Source organism: Mandrillus leucophaeus, unplaced genomic scaffold (genome assembly GCF_000951045.1).
Source record: "Mandrillus leucophaeus isolate KB7577 unplaced genomic scaffold, Mleu.le_1.0 Scaffold649, whole genome shotgun sequence".
Lineage (NCBI taxonomy): Eukaryota > Metazoa > Chordata > Mammalia > Primates > Cercopithecidae > Mandrillus > Mandrillus leucophaeus.
Genome location: NW_012107019.1, coordinates 360629 through 375388, shown reverse-complemented (window position 1 = coordinate 375388; position 14760 = coordinate 360629). Strand labels below are relative to the sequence as shown.

At 40.2% G+C, this 14760-nt stretch overlaps 1 protein-coding gene across 2 annotated transcripts in view; it reads right to left on the bottom strand.

Annotated features, from left to right (window-relative positions):
* Positions 1 to 516: 516 nt before the first annotated feature.
* The window catches only part of RNF170 (ring finger protein 170), a 45477-nt gene continuing 31233 nt past the window's right edge, over positions 517 to 14760 (bottom strand). For both annotated transcript variants that reach the window (XM_012001038.1, XM_012001037.1), the window contains 3 exons: positions 12803 to 12876; positions 9139 to 9249; positions 517 to 3672 (listed from right to left, as the gene is read on the bottom strand). In XM_012001038.1, coding sequence (XP_011856428.1) covers positions 3403 to 3672; positions 9139 to 9249; positions 12803 to 12876 — 455 coding nt within the window. In that variant the 3' untranslated portion in view covers positions 517 to 3402. The remainder of the gene's footprint in view (positions 3673 to 9138; positions 9250 to 12802; positions 12877 to 14760) is intronic.

Sequence of the window (14760 nt, the reverse complement as noted above, 5' to 3'; positions counted from 1 at the left end):
TGACTAAATTTTCACTGTGGTCTGCAAATTAATTTATTTGCTTAATAGAAAAATAATTTTCAGCGTTGGGCATGGTGGTTCACACCTGTAATCCCAGCACTTTGGAGGGCTGAGCCCAGGAGTTTGAGATCAGCCTGGGAAACAGAGTCAGACCATGTATCTACAAACTTTTTTTTTTTTTTTTCAATTAGCCAGGTAGGGTGGCACACGCTTATAGTCCCAGCTACTTGGGATGCTGAGACAGGAAGATCACTTGAGCCCAGGAATTCGAGGCTGCAGTGAGCTATGATTGTGCCACTGCACTCCAGCCTGGGCAACACAGTGAGGTCCTGTCTCTGACCAAACAAACAAACAAACAAACAAAATAAAAAACCTAACAAAATTAATTAGAAATGTGATGAGATATTGGATGTCCATTAGTGATAACGAAAGCCATTGCACCCATTATACTGAATGCTCTTTCAGGAGTTCTGAAAGCAAACAAATGTTAAAGAAACAGAAAAATAACATCTTTAAAATTTTTTATATATGTTGCTTTTATTCAAAAGAATAAAATGCTTGACAAACTCTTTAATCACAAGGTTTGAACCAAACCACCAGTCTTCTACAACAACTCTGTGAGGTAGGTATCTGCATAGCCACAAGGGATCCACACAGTCCTTTCTTCCCTTGTACCTCTCAAACACTGAGAATTGTAGTAGTTGAAACCACTATTCTAGTGGGCAGTTAGAAAAGTTGTTTTCCCCATCTTATTCCCCACAGAGCTGCCCAAGTTATTGTCTGCTCCTGGGGTTGGACCATCTGTTTTATGACAGTTATGATACTGTTGTTTAAAAAAAATCCAAATTGTTACTTTGATTTATATGATCTAACTCTGAATCACAGAAGTATTACTATAATGTTCAAAACACTGATTGACTCTACTTGCTTTAAAAACTCTCAGATCCCTTCTGCATTTATGATCAGAGATCGGTAAAGATGACAATAAGCAGGCCTAAAGTTCTGAGATGTTAGCACGTATCCTTTTCACAATTTAGTAAGCTTTAAGATCATTTAGTATTTTTTTTTACGTTACAAAATTTGGTACAGTACACCTCTTTCAGGAAAGTCTTAGTAGTAACTCCAAATATTATAATTATTGTAACCAGAATTGTGACACTTGGAGCAGAACGCATGCACACAAATAAAATGCTGTCAAAAAATGACATCACCATTCCCCCACACCAAATGTATAACTGGTAGGAAATGCATTTTCAGTCTGGTACGTGGCAGTGTGACAAACTCCTACTCATTTGCTTTTCAAGTTGGTGACAGCAAGCATTTTCTGTGATGTATACTACCCTTTTACCTATTTGATTTGGAAGTGTAGAATTTGGATTCATGCAATCTTCAGGTGTCATCTCCACAGACCTTTCCTCTTAGGAGTGCCTAAGCTGTCTTACTCTGATGGAGGTATAATGTAGCATGAAAGACTTCCAAAGAACCAGTTTCTTTCTTGCCGTTCCTCTTAACAACTTCCACGTCTATCTAAACATTCTATGCAGGAGTCCTACTAAAAGATTTTGGTTTAATGCCACTTTGATCAGTTATTTGTTGTATGACTTCATTCAAAAACACTTTCATCAATAGCATAGGGATTTTATCTATGAAAGGGAAGTTGGTGCCCAGCGTTCCTCACAAAATTGTCCAAAGGATAAAATGAAAAGTATGTGAGTAACTGCGTTAATTATAATGTGCTATGTTTAAGCATTATTGTCTTTCTCTATGACAAGCAACAGCTCTGTCCTAGGTCCAAATTAGAAAAACACATACTGATATTTAATTCAGAATCTCATTAATTGGTAGCTGATCTGATTAACTAGACAGAATGTGACAGATTTTCTTCTTATCTCCCAGTCTGCATATACTGAAGCTCACTAATAAATTAATGGATGATATTAATAGCAGTGATCTCAGATGACAATGCTAACACTGACTCCTGGGCATCCCGTCACATCCTGCTGTTACACATTCAGTAATGACCAACACCAGCCAAAGTGAGTAACATCTCCCAATACCATGTGGTATTGAGTCTTCTCAGATATATTCACTTGTTTGGCTCAAGACATGAATCTGAGCTGTGTGCTGCCTTCCTGAGACAATACTATAAAAATTTCTGACAACAGAAAACTAACCAAGTTTGTCCAATCTGTTGCTATAGCTAACCAGTAATTTCTTTTGTCAAATGTAGATACTGTTCCCAGTACCTTCCTATGGGCTTGATGCTCAAAGACACGAAGATCCCATCCACCTTCCTCAGAAATGCATCAGGCTACTCTGTTTGCAGCATCACCCAGGTTCCTAAAACAATCTTCCCTTTACAAATTACTTTTATATCTACTATGAAAGGATGAGCTCGTTTAAATGTCTAACTGTGAACATCAAGTGTGCTGACTGGAGATAAATGTTTTTCATCTTTTTTTTTTTTTTTTAAGATGGAGACTAACCCTGTCGCCCAAGCTGGAGTGCAGTGCTGCAATCTCGGCTCACTGCAAGCTCCGCCTCCCAGGTTCACGCCATTCTTCTGCCTCAGCCTCCTGAGTAGCTGGGACTACAGGCGCTGGCCACCACGCCCTGCTAATTTTTTGTGTTTTTAGTAGAGACGGGGTTTCACTGTGTTAGCCAGGATGGTCTCAATCTCCTGACCTCATGATCCACCTGCCTCGGCCTCCCAAACTGCTGGGATTACAGGTGTGAAACACCCCGCCTGGCCATGTTTTTCATCTTAATTCTTCTATTGATTAAAATATGTTCTGTAAACTAAAATATGATATTGAAGTATGAAGTTCAAGTTTCTTCTTTCAGTTTCAGCTGATAACAAATAATTATACCAGAATGAAAAAGCAGAACTGCTCCAAATGCACAAAACTTAGCTAGCACTAAAAGAAATACTGAATTTTCCCCAATAGTATATAATACTTTATTGTAACAAAAATATTTAGATGAGTTTCACAGCTATATATTATCATATAGGTACCCACTGAGAAGGATAAGGTGGATAAACTGACATTTAACAATATTTTACTATACATCCAATTAATCTAAGTAATTCTGGGGAAAAGAAAAATATATAAAAGCATCCCTTTTTATATAATTCCTTATTTTTTCCAGACAACATAGAATCAAGATACAATTGTAGATCATTATAATTCTAAACTTAGTATTAGAACTTGCAACATGTGAAAATTCCAGTTATATATTCCTAGGCATTTGTCAAATGATAATCAAATGTTTGTCTTATAGTGGTTTTATATTTGTGAGATAATACTCCATTACTTCATTGCTTTATACTGCCATGGGTCCTTCTGTTTGATGTTCTACGTTAGCTCAGATATCCTAGTAAACTCAGTTTTTTTTTTTTTTTCATCTGGTTAGCCTTTGGGTTATCACTTCTCGATACATAATAGAGATGTAGATAAGCAATAAAAAGATGACAAAGAAATCATCTAGAAAGCCTAGGATTCCAAACAAGGCTTCAGGTACAAAATCTAGAGGAGATATAAGATAGAAAAAAGCTCCCATTAAACAAAGTATTATTCTGATGCGAAACATCCAGAAAAGGCCCCCGACTGAAAACATTTCCCTGAATGCATGTCTCAGTAAAGTGGGTAGATCCATAATTCTCTCCATAATCTGGTAGAGGGAAAAACAAATATTATGATTTAGCATCTAATGTGTCAGGTTTCAAAATAATGTAATTTTCTTACTATGTGTAAACATTGTTAAGATTAGTTAAGATGAATTAATGAGTTACACATTGATTGAACATATTTTCTAATTATGCGTTGTATTTAAAAATAGCTCTTTGAATACTAGTTCTTACAGAATAGATCTTATTGCAGATAACTGAAAAGCAACTAAAGTGTCATCAAGCTTAAAATATGGGATAAAGTAATGCAAAACTCAAGTAACATCTGATTTGTTAGTAAAATAAACCAAAGAACCTAGTGCACAGGATTAGAGTCTGAGACTTGAGCGTAAGTCTCAGCTTTAAAGTCACACAGATCTGGGTTTGAATTCAAAATCAATCACTTATTAGCCAGGTGATCTTAGGAACAGTTGCTTAACCTACTAGAGATAATTCAACAACTAACTGAGTATGTGCAAGGACTCAGTTAAGAACGAAAATTCAAAAGAAAAAAATAACTAAAAGAGATACTGTGTATGAAAGACCTTTATAACTTGCCAGACAATATAGAAGTGATTATATATTAAAGACATAGGAACTTTGAAGGTTTAAATAGTTTAAGAATAGCAGTGAAACTGATTCCTTCCAGTGAATCACTTCCTCTGGTCATTCCTCTGCTATGTTTAACATTCTGTGTTAACAGTCATACACCCAAACTCTAGATAGGCGTTTTATGTAACAAGTGCCAAATAAGTTAAGAGGGAGACAGAGACAAAAACACAAAGAATTGAGCAAGTGAGGAGAAAATAGTTTTTTAAACCCCCAGACCAAGAGAAAACCATCTTGTGACTCCTTTTGGAACAATGATCACCAAAGTACAAGAATGGTTGTTTCATAATCACTTCCTATGTTCTGTGGAAGAACTAATATCTAAAGCAAAACAGCCTTACCACTTTCACAAAGTTTATAGTAAATGACTTTAGATACTCTAACAAACAGCCAGCATGTCTTTTGAATACCTTTCTGTCCTTTTTCAGAGCTATTTTGTTCACTTGTAATATAGTATCATCATTTATACAAAATCTTTAATAATTTGACAAGAAATATGAAATGGTTTAGTAAGAAATGTTTCTGCATAAACTTACTCCAACTTTGAAGGAGGCAGAATATTAAAGAGCTAAATGCCTTTATTCTGTTACAATTTCATCACATACCAGGCTTTCTTACTCATTAAATATCTGACACAAAAAATAATAATTGAGTAATAGTATGCTTCACATTTTAAAAATATGAAGGAAAAATTTTAAAGGCCGGATGCAGTGGCTCACACTGGTAATCCCAGCACTTTGGGAGGCCAAGGCTAGCAGACTGCTTGAAGCCAAGAGTTTTGAGATCAGCCTGGCAAACAGGGCAAAAACCCATCTCTACTAACATACAAAAATTAGCTGGGCATGGTGGCACACACCTGTAATCCCAGCTAGTCAGGTGGCTGAAATATGAGAATTGTTTGAACCCAGGAGGCAGAGGTTGCAGTGAGCTGAGATCACGCCATTGCATTCTGGCCTGGGCAACAGAGTGAGACTCTCTCAAAAAGAAAAGAAATGAAAAGAAAAATGTTAAATGACTTTTTAAAGTTCAGTGGTAGCTCTTAAATTTGAAACAGGTTGCATTTTTAAAGAACCATCCTATTGATGTCATCAGAGGATATGTAAAAAAAAAATTGCTGGATCAAAATTGCAGAAGAGGCTCCCAAATAATTATGGAGGACAACATGATTAGATTAAGTTTTTTTTACTGCTTAATGAAAAATGGGTAAATCTACCCATTATCATTCATAACAGTTGAAACTCTATGCCCTGAAATGTACACGACCTCACAGAACAAGGAACAATGGAGCATGAGCACATGTCTGTATAACACTGAAGCATCTGCATAGCTTAATATATTCGGCTGGGAGCAGCAGTATCAATTCTTACCTTAACAGTAATTCATTCATTTATTCAACACACATTAAGGCACTGAATTTGGCACTGGTGAATAAATAAACTTGGCAATGGTAAATAAATAAAAACGGACCTTACCCTTATGAAGCTTTTAGTTTACTGAGAGAAAGATAACGAACAAGAATTGAGTGTTGTCTATGATAAACGCCATGAAGGAAAGGTACAGAGGGCAGCCACAGAGCAGGGAAAGCTTCTCCAAGAAGGGTCTACTTGGGAGTTATACCTGATGTAAAGGACGAGTTGATGGGTGCAGCACACCAACATGGCACAAGTATACATATGTAACAAACCTGCACGTTATGCACATGTATCATAGAACTTAAAGTATAAAAAAAAAAAAAAAAGGTAGTTGTCATCTAAAGACTGGGAAATCACCATGAGAGCAGAAGGACAAGCATTTCATGCAGAGGAAGTGTCAGGTGTGACAGCCTTAAGGTGGAAGGAGTTTGTGTGTGTGCTGAGAGCATACAGCAGGGTGGCTGCAGGGTGGTGATTGAGGCGGTTAACAGAAATTTGGAAAGGGAGGAAGGACCAGATTCTGTGGCACCTTGTAAGCCACAGTAAGGAGTTGGAACATTCAAAGACATTGGGCCACAAGTGGTGGCTCATGCCTGTAATCCCACCACTTTGGGAGGCCAAGGCGGGAGGACCACTTGAGCCCAGGAGTTGAAGACCAACCTGGCCAACACGGGGAAACCCCATCTCTACAAAAAATATAAAAATTAGCTGGGTTGTGGTGGCATGCACCTGTAGTCCCATCTACTTGGGAGGCTGAGGTGGGAAGATGGCTTGAGCCCAGGAGGCAAAGGTTGCAAGCGACCCAAGATTGCGCCACCACACTCAAGCCTCAAAACAAACAAACAAAATGGAAGTTTTCAAACACAAGAACATCATGGTCTCATTTATGTCCAGAAAATATTTATCAGGCTGCTGTGGCAGGGAAAAAAGTAGAAGTGAGGAGGCCACTGTGGTTACTGTGAGCAGAGATGACAGGGCTGGACCGGTACAATGTCTACAGTGATTGAAAGAAGTGGACACAGGCTGGGCACGGTGGCTCACACCTGTAATCCCAGCACTTTGGGAGGCTGAGGGGGTGGATTGCTTGAGCCCAGGAGTTCGAGGCCATCCTGGGCAGCATGGCAAAACCTAGTCTCTACAAAAAATTAGCCAGGTGTGGTGACGCACCCCTGTGGTTCCAGCTACTTGGGAGGCTGAGGCGGTAGGATGGCCTGAGCCTGGAAGGTTGAGGCTGCAGTGAGACGTGATTGCACCACTGCACTCCAGCCTGGGAAGGAGTGAGACCCTGTCTCAAACAACAACAACAACAACAACAACAATAATAACACAGTCAAGACATTTTTGTTCTTTTTGAGACAAGGTCTCACTCTATCACCCAGGCTGGAGTGCAGTGACGTGATCCTGGCTCATTGCATCCTCTGCCTCCCGGGCTTAAGCAATTCTCCTACCTCAGCCTCCCAAGTAGCTGAGACTACAGGTGCACACTACCATGCCTGACTAATTTTTGTATTTTTTGGTAGAGATGAGGTCTTGCTGAGCTGCCCAAGCTGGTCTCAAACTCCTGAGCTCAAGTGATCTGCCTGCCTCAGTCTCCCAAAGTGGTGAGATTACAGGCATGAGCCACTGTGCCCTGCCAGCAAGAATATGTTGATGCAGTAAAAATAATAGGATACCCCAAAAATAGAAAGAAAAGATAGGATTACTTATAGATCAGATGAGAGGAATGAAGAAGAGGAGGAAATAAAAAATGAGAAAAGAATAGACTATGTCAAGGAGGGAATCAGCTAAATACTCCACATGTTAAGTTAGAGATGCCTGTGGAGCACCCATGCTGAAATGGAAGTGAAGCAGTTGGATCTACAGAGTCTGGAGCTCAGAGAGGAGAGGTCTGGGCTGTCCATATAAATTTGGATTTAGTACATTCTAGTTTTTGAAGTACTTATTCGGTTTTACATTTCTAAGAATGTGTTAAATTTTGATAAAACAAGAATGAGTCAGTAAAATGTGCTAGGTTTTGATTTATCAAATACTTCTAGGGTAAGGGGAAGAAAGGTTATATGTACAGTGTTCTGCTTTTAAATAGCTAAGATGACATATAAACATATCCCTCCAAACTTTTTTTTTTTTGACATGGAGTCTCACTCTGTTGCCCAGGCTGGAGTGCAGTGGCACGATCTTAGCTCACTGCAACCTCTGCCTCCTGGGTTCAAGTGATTCTCCTGCCTCAGCCTCCTGAGTAGCTAGGACAACAGGCGCAAGCCACCATACCCAGCTAATTTTTGCATTTTTAGTAGAGAGAGGGTTTCACCATGTTGGCCAGGCTGGTCTCGAACTGCTGACCTCAGGTGATCTACCCACCTTGGCCTCCCAAAGTGCTGGGATTACAGGTGTGAGCCACCGCACTCGGCCAACCTGGAATTTTTTTTTTTTTTTTTTGAGATGGAGTCTCGCTCTGTTGCCCAGGCTGGAGTGCAGTGGCGGAATCTCGGCTCACTGCAAGCTCCACTTCCTGGGTTCACGCCATTCTCCTTCCTCAGCCTCCCAAGTAGCTGGGACTACCAGCAGCCACCACCACACCCGGCTAATTTTTTTGCATTTTTAGTAGAGACAGGGTTTCACCGTGTTAGCCAGGATAGTCTCTATCTTCTGCCTTGTGATCCGCCCATCTCGGCCTCCCAAAGTGCTGGGATTACAGGCGTGAGCCACCATGCCCGGCCCCAACCTGGAATTTTTTAAGGGAACATTTCAAACGGGGCTAGGGCAAATAGAATAAACCGTAACTGTGAAACTGTTGAAAGTTTTCAGTTGTAACTTTTCTCAAAAAACAAACGGTGTTTTAGTATCACATAGAAGTAAATAATTTTTCTATTTCCCTCTAATTTTTTCTATTGCTTTTCTGCTAGTTTTTCTTTCATAAACATTTTTATAATGCTATTTGTTTTTTAAGAAAGAAAATTGTAGTCCTTGGGAAAGCTGTAACATAGTGATTGGCAGCAATGAAGGTAAAAACTTGACCGAACACATATAATGATGTATTTTTTTTCTTTTTCTTTTCTTGTTTTCTGAGAAAGGGTCTCACTCTGCCACCCAGGTGGGAGTGCAGTAATGCGATCATGGCTCACTACAGCCTTGACCTCCTGGGCTCAGGTGATCCTCCCATTTCAGCCTTCCAAGAAGCAGGGACTACAGGCATGTGCCAACACTCTTGGCCAATTTTTTGGTATTTTTTATAGAGATGGGGTTTCATCATGTTGCCCAGGCTGGTCTCAAACTCCTGAGCTCAAATGATCCACCTGCCTTGGACTCCCAAAGTGCTAGGATTACAGGCGTGAGCCACTGTGCCTGGCCAAGATTTTTCATAGTCAAAGAATACTTGTTGGTAAACCTCACTTTACAAAAGAGAAGAAATGTGTCTTCCTCTAACTTTGAACATGCTTTAGCATTACTTACAGATCTGGGTTGCCCTGAGAATCTCCGGTTATAATCATTAATATCCTGATGCAATCTCACAACATCCTGAGACTGATCATCTTCACCAAATACCGTTAGGAGTAAGGTTACCTGTATATTACAGAAAAAAGAATTATTTCAACTTTCTGCATCATTATGTTTTTCATTTTGTGTTATTATTCAATAGAATGGTAAAGGCTTCTATATTTATATTTCACTCATTTTTAAATAAAGGCAACCTGGAGGAGGGGAGTAAGTAACTGCTTTGCAATAAAATCCAGTGCAGCATAGAATTTGAACTCCTATAAGATAAAATAGGCACCATATCCAACTACTGGTCTAATAGTTTCCTGTCCACACTAGGGATAAATTCAGTAGTTCTCTAATTGGGCTGACAGATATTTGAAGATGCAAGAATGATGAGAAAACATTCAGGAGGAAAGTGACATACAATATATAACTGTCACTTTAAGACAAAAAAATTACTTTTTTTTTTCAGTATTAAAATAATGATTGGTTATTCTTACTGGTATTTGAAAGATCTTTGAATGCTACCAACCATAATATAAAGATTATGTTATTGCAGGGACCAGCTCTCAAACACCAATTCCTACTAAAATAAAAAAAAAGAAATTTTTGATATTGTTATATAACATAATACATTTAACCATGCTTCCTTCATGGTTGTGGTAACAAGGATATACAAATGTCCCAGGACCATACTGGGGTAATCTGACGATGACAGTACCTTGAAAACTAAATACACTTTAGGACGTAGCACCCCTACAGAAAATGGTCACTAATGATTGTATGATGACATAAAAGAAGGAGTGGTGGCCGATTTAGTTTTAAATCATTTAGTTGTTGTTTTATCCTTCCTCAGTTCAGCTGTAAAACCAAGGCTTCCCACTGCTTACATGCTTTCCAAACAGCTAAATGAAGGCGTGACTAAGCACAGAAGGTGGTGAGAACAGCAGGTGCAGCCATCGGTTCCTTCACAAATTTGTTAATGAAAATGCATTCTTTCAATACACATTAATGGAACACCTATGGCAGGGCAGGCACTCTGCTAAGTGCTAGGTATGCCAAAAAAATGAAGACACAAGCCTGCTCCAGGGTGACTACAACACCCACAATGAAAGGGGACGCAGACCTGGCTGACAGCCTTACATGGCCCTGGGGCAGGTGCAAGAATGCTGCTGTGAGAGCGAGGATCTCTTCTTTCTGGGGTGGTCAGAAAGCCTGATACTGAGCTAAGCCTGGAAACAGTGGTAGGACTGTGGTTGGTGTACACATATTCAAGGGGAGAAGCAGTGAGTGTGTTCCAGTCAAAGGCCTGTGTATTGCTATTTCCATGACCATTTACTGAAGGGGCCTACTGAAAACAGGAGGTAGAACAAGCATTTGCCATCTATCTTGCCTCCAGGATGAATTACTCTTCGCTTAGAGAACCAAGAGCTATTATATTAAGACAACTTTATCTCGACCTTCTGAGCCTCTAGTCAATTTATGGATGGTACACAGGATACCACCGGCTACTGTACACATGCCCTATGAAAAGCCATGGGCAGAACCAAGAAGGGGGAGGGCCTGGAACTATTTTTGTAATGTAAGACCTACTCCTTGGTTTGGATATTGCTGACTGAGAGCAAAAGATGCCAAGAGGTGGTACTGGCAAATAAGCTTCAATTTTTTTTTTTTTTTTTTTTAATTTTTTTTTTTGAGATGGAGTCTCGCTCTGTCTCCAGGCTGGAATGCAGTGGCGTGATCTCGGCTCACTGCAACCTCCACCTCCCGGGTTCAAGTGATTTTTCTGCCTCAGCCTCCCGAGTAGCTGGGACTACAGGTGTGCACCACCATGCCCAGCTAATTTTTGTATTTTTAATAGAGACTGGGTTTCACTATGTTGGCCAGGATGGTCTCGATCTCTTGACCTCATGATCTGCCCGCCTCAAACCTCCCAAAGTGCTAGGATTACAGGTGTGAGCCACCACGCCCGGCCATAAGCTTCAATGTTGATTGCCTTGTGTCACACATCAAATCAGCCAGAGAGGCATACAGAAACATCAGTTTTCCTCCTGACCATGTGACCACAAGTAAAATATGAAAGAGGCAGAATTTGGGAATGTAGAAGCAAGAATGGTAAGAAAATGACTTGGACCTCCCTCTTTACACCAAAATAAGAGGGCAGTTGAGGGGAAACAGACAGCTACAATAAACGCCAAATGAGAGAGAGAGACAGTGTGTGTATGTGTGTGTGTGTGTGTGTGTGAACATTCCACCCACAGGTTAAGTGGAGGAATACTTTTTTTTTAGTGATATAATCTGGTTCTATTGTCCAGGCTGGAGTGCAGTCCCATGATCATAGCTCATTGCAGCCTCAACCTCCTGAGCTCAAGCAATCCCCCCACTTCAGCCTCCCAAGTAGCTGGGACTATAGGTATATACCACCACACCTGGCTAATTTTATTTTTAAAATTTTTTTGTAGAGATGAAATCTCATTTTGTTGCCCAAGCTGGTATCGAACTCCTGGCTTCAAGTAATCCTCCTGCCTTGGCCTCCCAAAGTGCTGGGATTACAGGCATGAGCTACTGCGCCCAGCCTGTTTTTTTATTTTAAATGAAAAATAAATATAAAGGAAATTATGAAAAACAGTGTATAACTGATATGTTGTCCTATGTTGTCATACTTAAAAACTGAGATTGTTGGTTTCTCAGAATTGTTCAGTATTTCATTTCTCCAGTTTATCAAAGAAATGGAGAGAATTTGGCATGTCTCATCTGCAGTGACATTTCAGTCTCACATTCATGTTTACTTACTGCCTCCCTCCTGAGGTGGCTTCGATGCTAACTGTCATGGTTTAAGCTGTTCTGGACAATGCAATGTGGCCATGTCTCTAAAAGGAACAAAACATTTAAAAAAAAGTCATTATATACCATTTAAAGCTATCTGGGTCCTCACTGGAAAAAGACAGATTAAATATAAATTGAAAAGGAAAAAAATTTTTTTCAAAACAAGTGTATGTAGAGGATATATGTTCAAGTCTGATTACGTAGTTTGGTTATTCCTTTGCTGGTACTGCTACAAAGACTTTATTGGGATTTTTGGGAAGGATTCATTTACCAGTTGTCGTTCACTACAACTGTAGGATTTCAAATAGGATTCCCTTTTTCAGTGGTATCTCAATGACAGTTTAAAAAGAAAAATCATGGGCCAGGTACAGTTAAAAAAAAATCATGGGCTGGGTGTGGTAGCTCATGCCTGTAATCCCAGCACCCTTGGAGGGTGAGGCAGGAGGATTGCTTGAGCTCAGGAGTTTGAGACCAGCCTGGGCAATGCAGGGAGACTTCATCTTTACTAAAAATTAAAAAAATTAGCCAGGCATGGTGGCACATGCCTATAGTCCCATCTACTCAGGAAGCTAAGGTGGAAGGACTGCTTGGGCCCAGGAGGTCGAGGCTGCAGGAAGCTACGATCATGCCACTGCACTGCAAGACCTTTTCTCAAAAAAAAAAAAAAAAAGTAATAAAAACAATAGAGTAACATCAAAGAAGATTTGGATAAATGAAGTTCTGCTAAAAAGAATAATTCCAAATGTAGATACAAAAACTATAAAAATGTACAAAATAGCATAAATGACGCTTTCTGCACGCAAAACATTACCGTTTGTCTACAGATTGGACAACTGATTGCCCCAAGCCATGAACCATATCGCCAGTAAGCAATAATGCAGGCACCTAATAGACAAGACAAAACAAACAATCCATTAATACTGATGTTTTAAAGTCCATATATCGTCAGAAAGATTCAACTATTTGAAATATTTTAACAGTACCACCTTATTTAAAAATACTTTTTACTTCATCCAGACAACCTTCAGGCAAATTCATATCTAGTAAGAACTCCTAGCCATTAAAATTGTTTTAATTTAAATTCCAGATTAAGGCCGGGCACGGTGGCTCACGCCTGTAATCCCAGCACTTTGGGAAGCCAAGGTGGGTGGATCACTTGAGGTCAGGAGTTTGAGACCAGCGTGGCCAACATGGTGAAACCCCATCTCTACTAAAAAATACAAAACTTAGCCAGGTGTGGTGGCACACGCCTGTAATCCCAGCTACTTGGGAGGCTAAGGCAGGAGAATTGCTTGAACCTGGGAGGTGGAGGTTGCAGTGAGCTAAGATCGTGTCACTGCACTCCTGCCTGGGTAACAAAGCAAGACTCTGTCTCAAAAAAAAAAACCTCCAAGTTAAGCTACAGTTGTACACAATCAAAAGTAAGTATACATTAACTGCCTTAATACTATGAAGCTTCATACAAAATATTATATTTCCTATGTAATATAAATAAAACAATAATTAAACATCATTGTAAATATAACAACCAACAAATCAGAGCATAAATTTTCTGTTCTAAATTTGCTATGTTACAAAACACAACTTTTAAAAGAGTTTAGAAAACCAAATTATCAATGTATTAACTAATAGTAATTAGGTATTAACAGTACAAGTGGCCAGGCACGGTGGCTCACGCCTGTAATCCCAGCACTTTGGGTGGCTGAGGCAGGTGGATCATGAGGTCAGGAGTTCAAGACCAGCCTGGCCAACATAGTAAAACCCCGTCTCTACTAAAATACAAAAAAATTAGCCGGGCTTGGTGGCGGGTGCCTATAAATCCCAGCTACTTGGGAGGCTGAGGCAAGGAGAATCGCTTGAACCTGGGAGGCAGAGGTTGCAGTGAGCTGAGATGACACCACTGCACTATAGCTGGGTGACAGTGCAAGACTGCATCTCAGAAAAAAAAAAAAATAGTACAAGCAAGGAATCAAAGGACACAAAAAGATTATATGCTCTGCCCTAATGAAGTGTATAGTTCAGTTCAAGAATCAAATCAACTCTTGCACTAGAGGGATTGGATTTTTCTGCTTGAAGGTATTCACAAGCAGCAAGCCAGCCGAAGATGGGCAACACAGCCTGAAGGAAGAGTCTGGCGACCTCAAGAAGGCACAGGTGTGCCAAGTGTATAAGCACCAAACTTTAGGCCAATAACAGGTGAAGGAATAGTTTTGAACACTGTCTGGTATTTAAGGAGCCAATCCACTTTCTTTTTTGTAGGACACCTGCATCTTCAACTATCCAGGTCCCACTGTGAATCTCAACTAAGTGCTAAGTGCTGAACTAGTGTCCCTTCTCCCTCCAGGAACCTCTGTGTATTCTTGCTCTTGCCTGAGCAACCTGGCTTAGCCCTCCTGTGTTCCTTATTCCTCCAGATCAAGTAAGTGTTCAGAATTCAGAACAAGCAATGGCAATCCAATTGAGGAGACCCAGGTGACATACTCAAATCAATGTAGAAGGCAAATCTTCAACTGTGTCATATTAACTTGAAATACAAAAAAGGGCCAGGCACAGTGGCTCACACCTGTAATCCCAGCACTTTGGGAGGCCGAGGCAGGCAGATCACCTGCGGTCTGGAGTTCGAGACCAGTCTGACCAATATGGAGAAACCCTGTCTCTACTAAAAATACGAAATTAGCTGGGCTTGGTGGCGCATGCCTGTAATCCCAGCTACTTGGGAGGCTGAGGCAGGAGAATTGCTTGAACCCAGGAGACGGAGGTTGCAGTGAG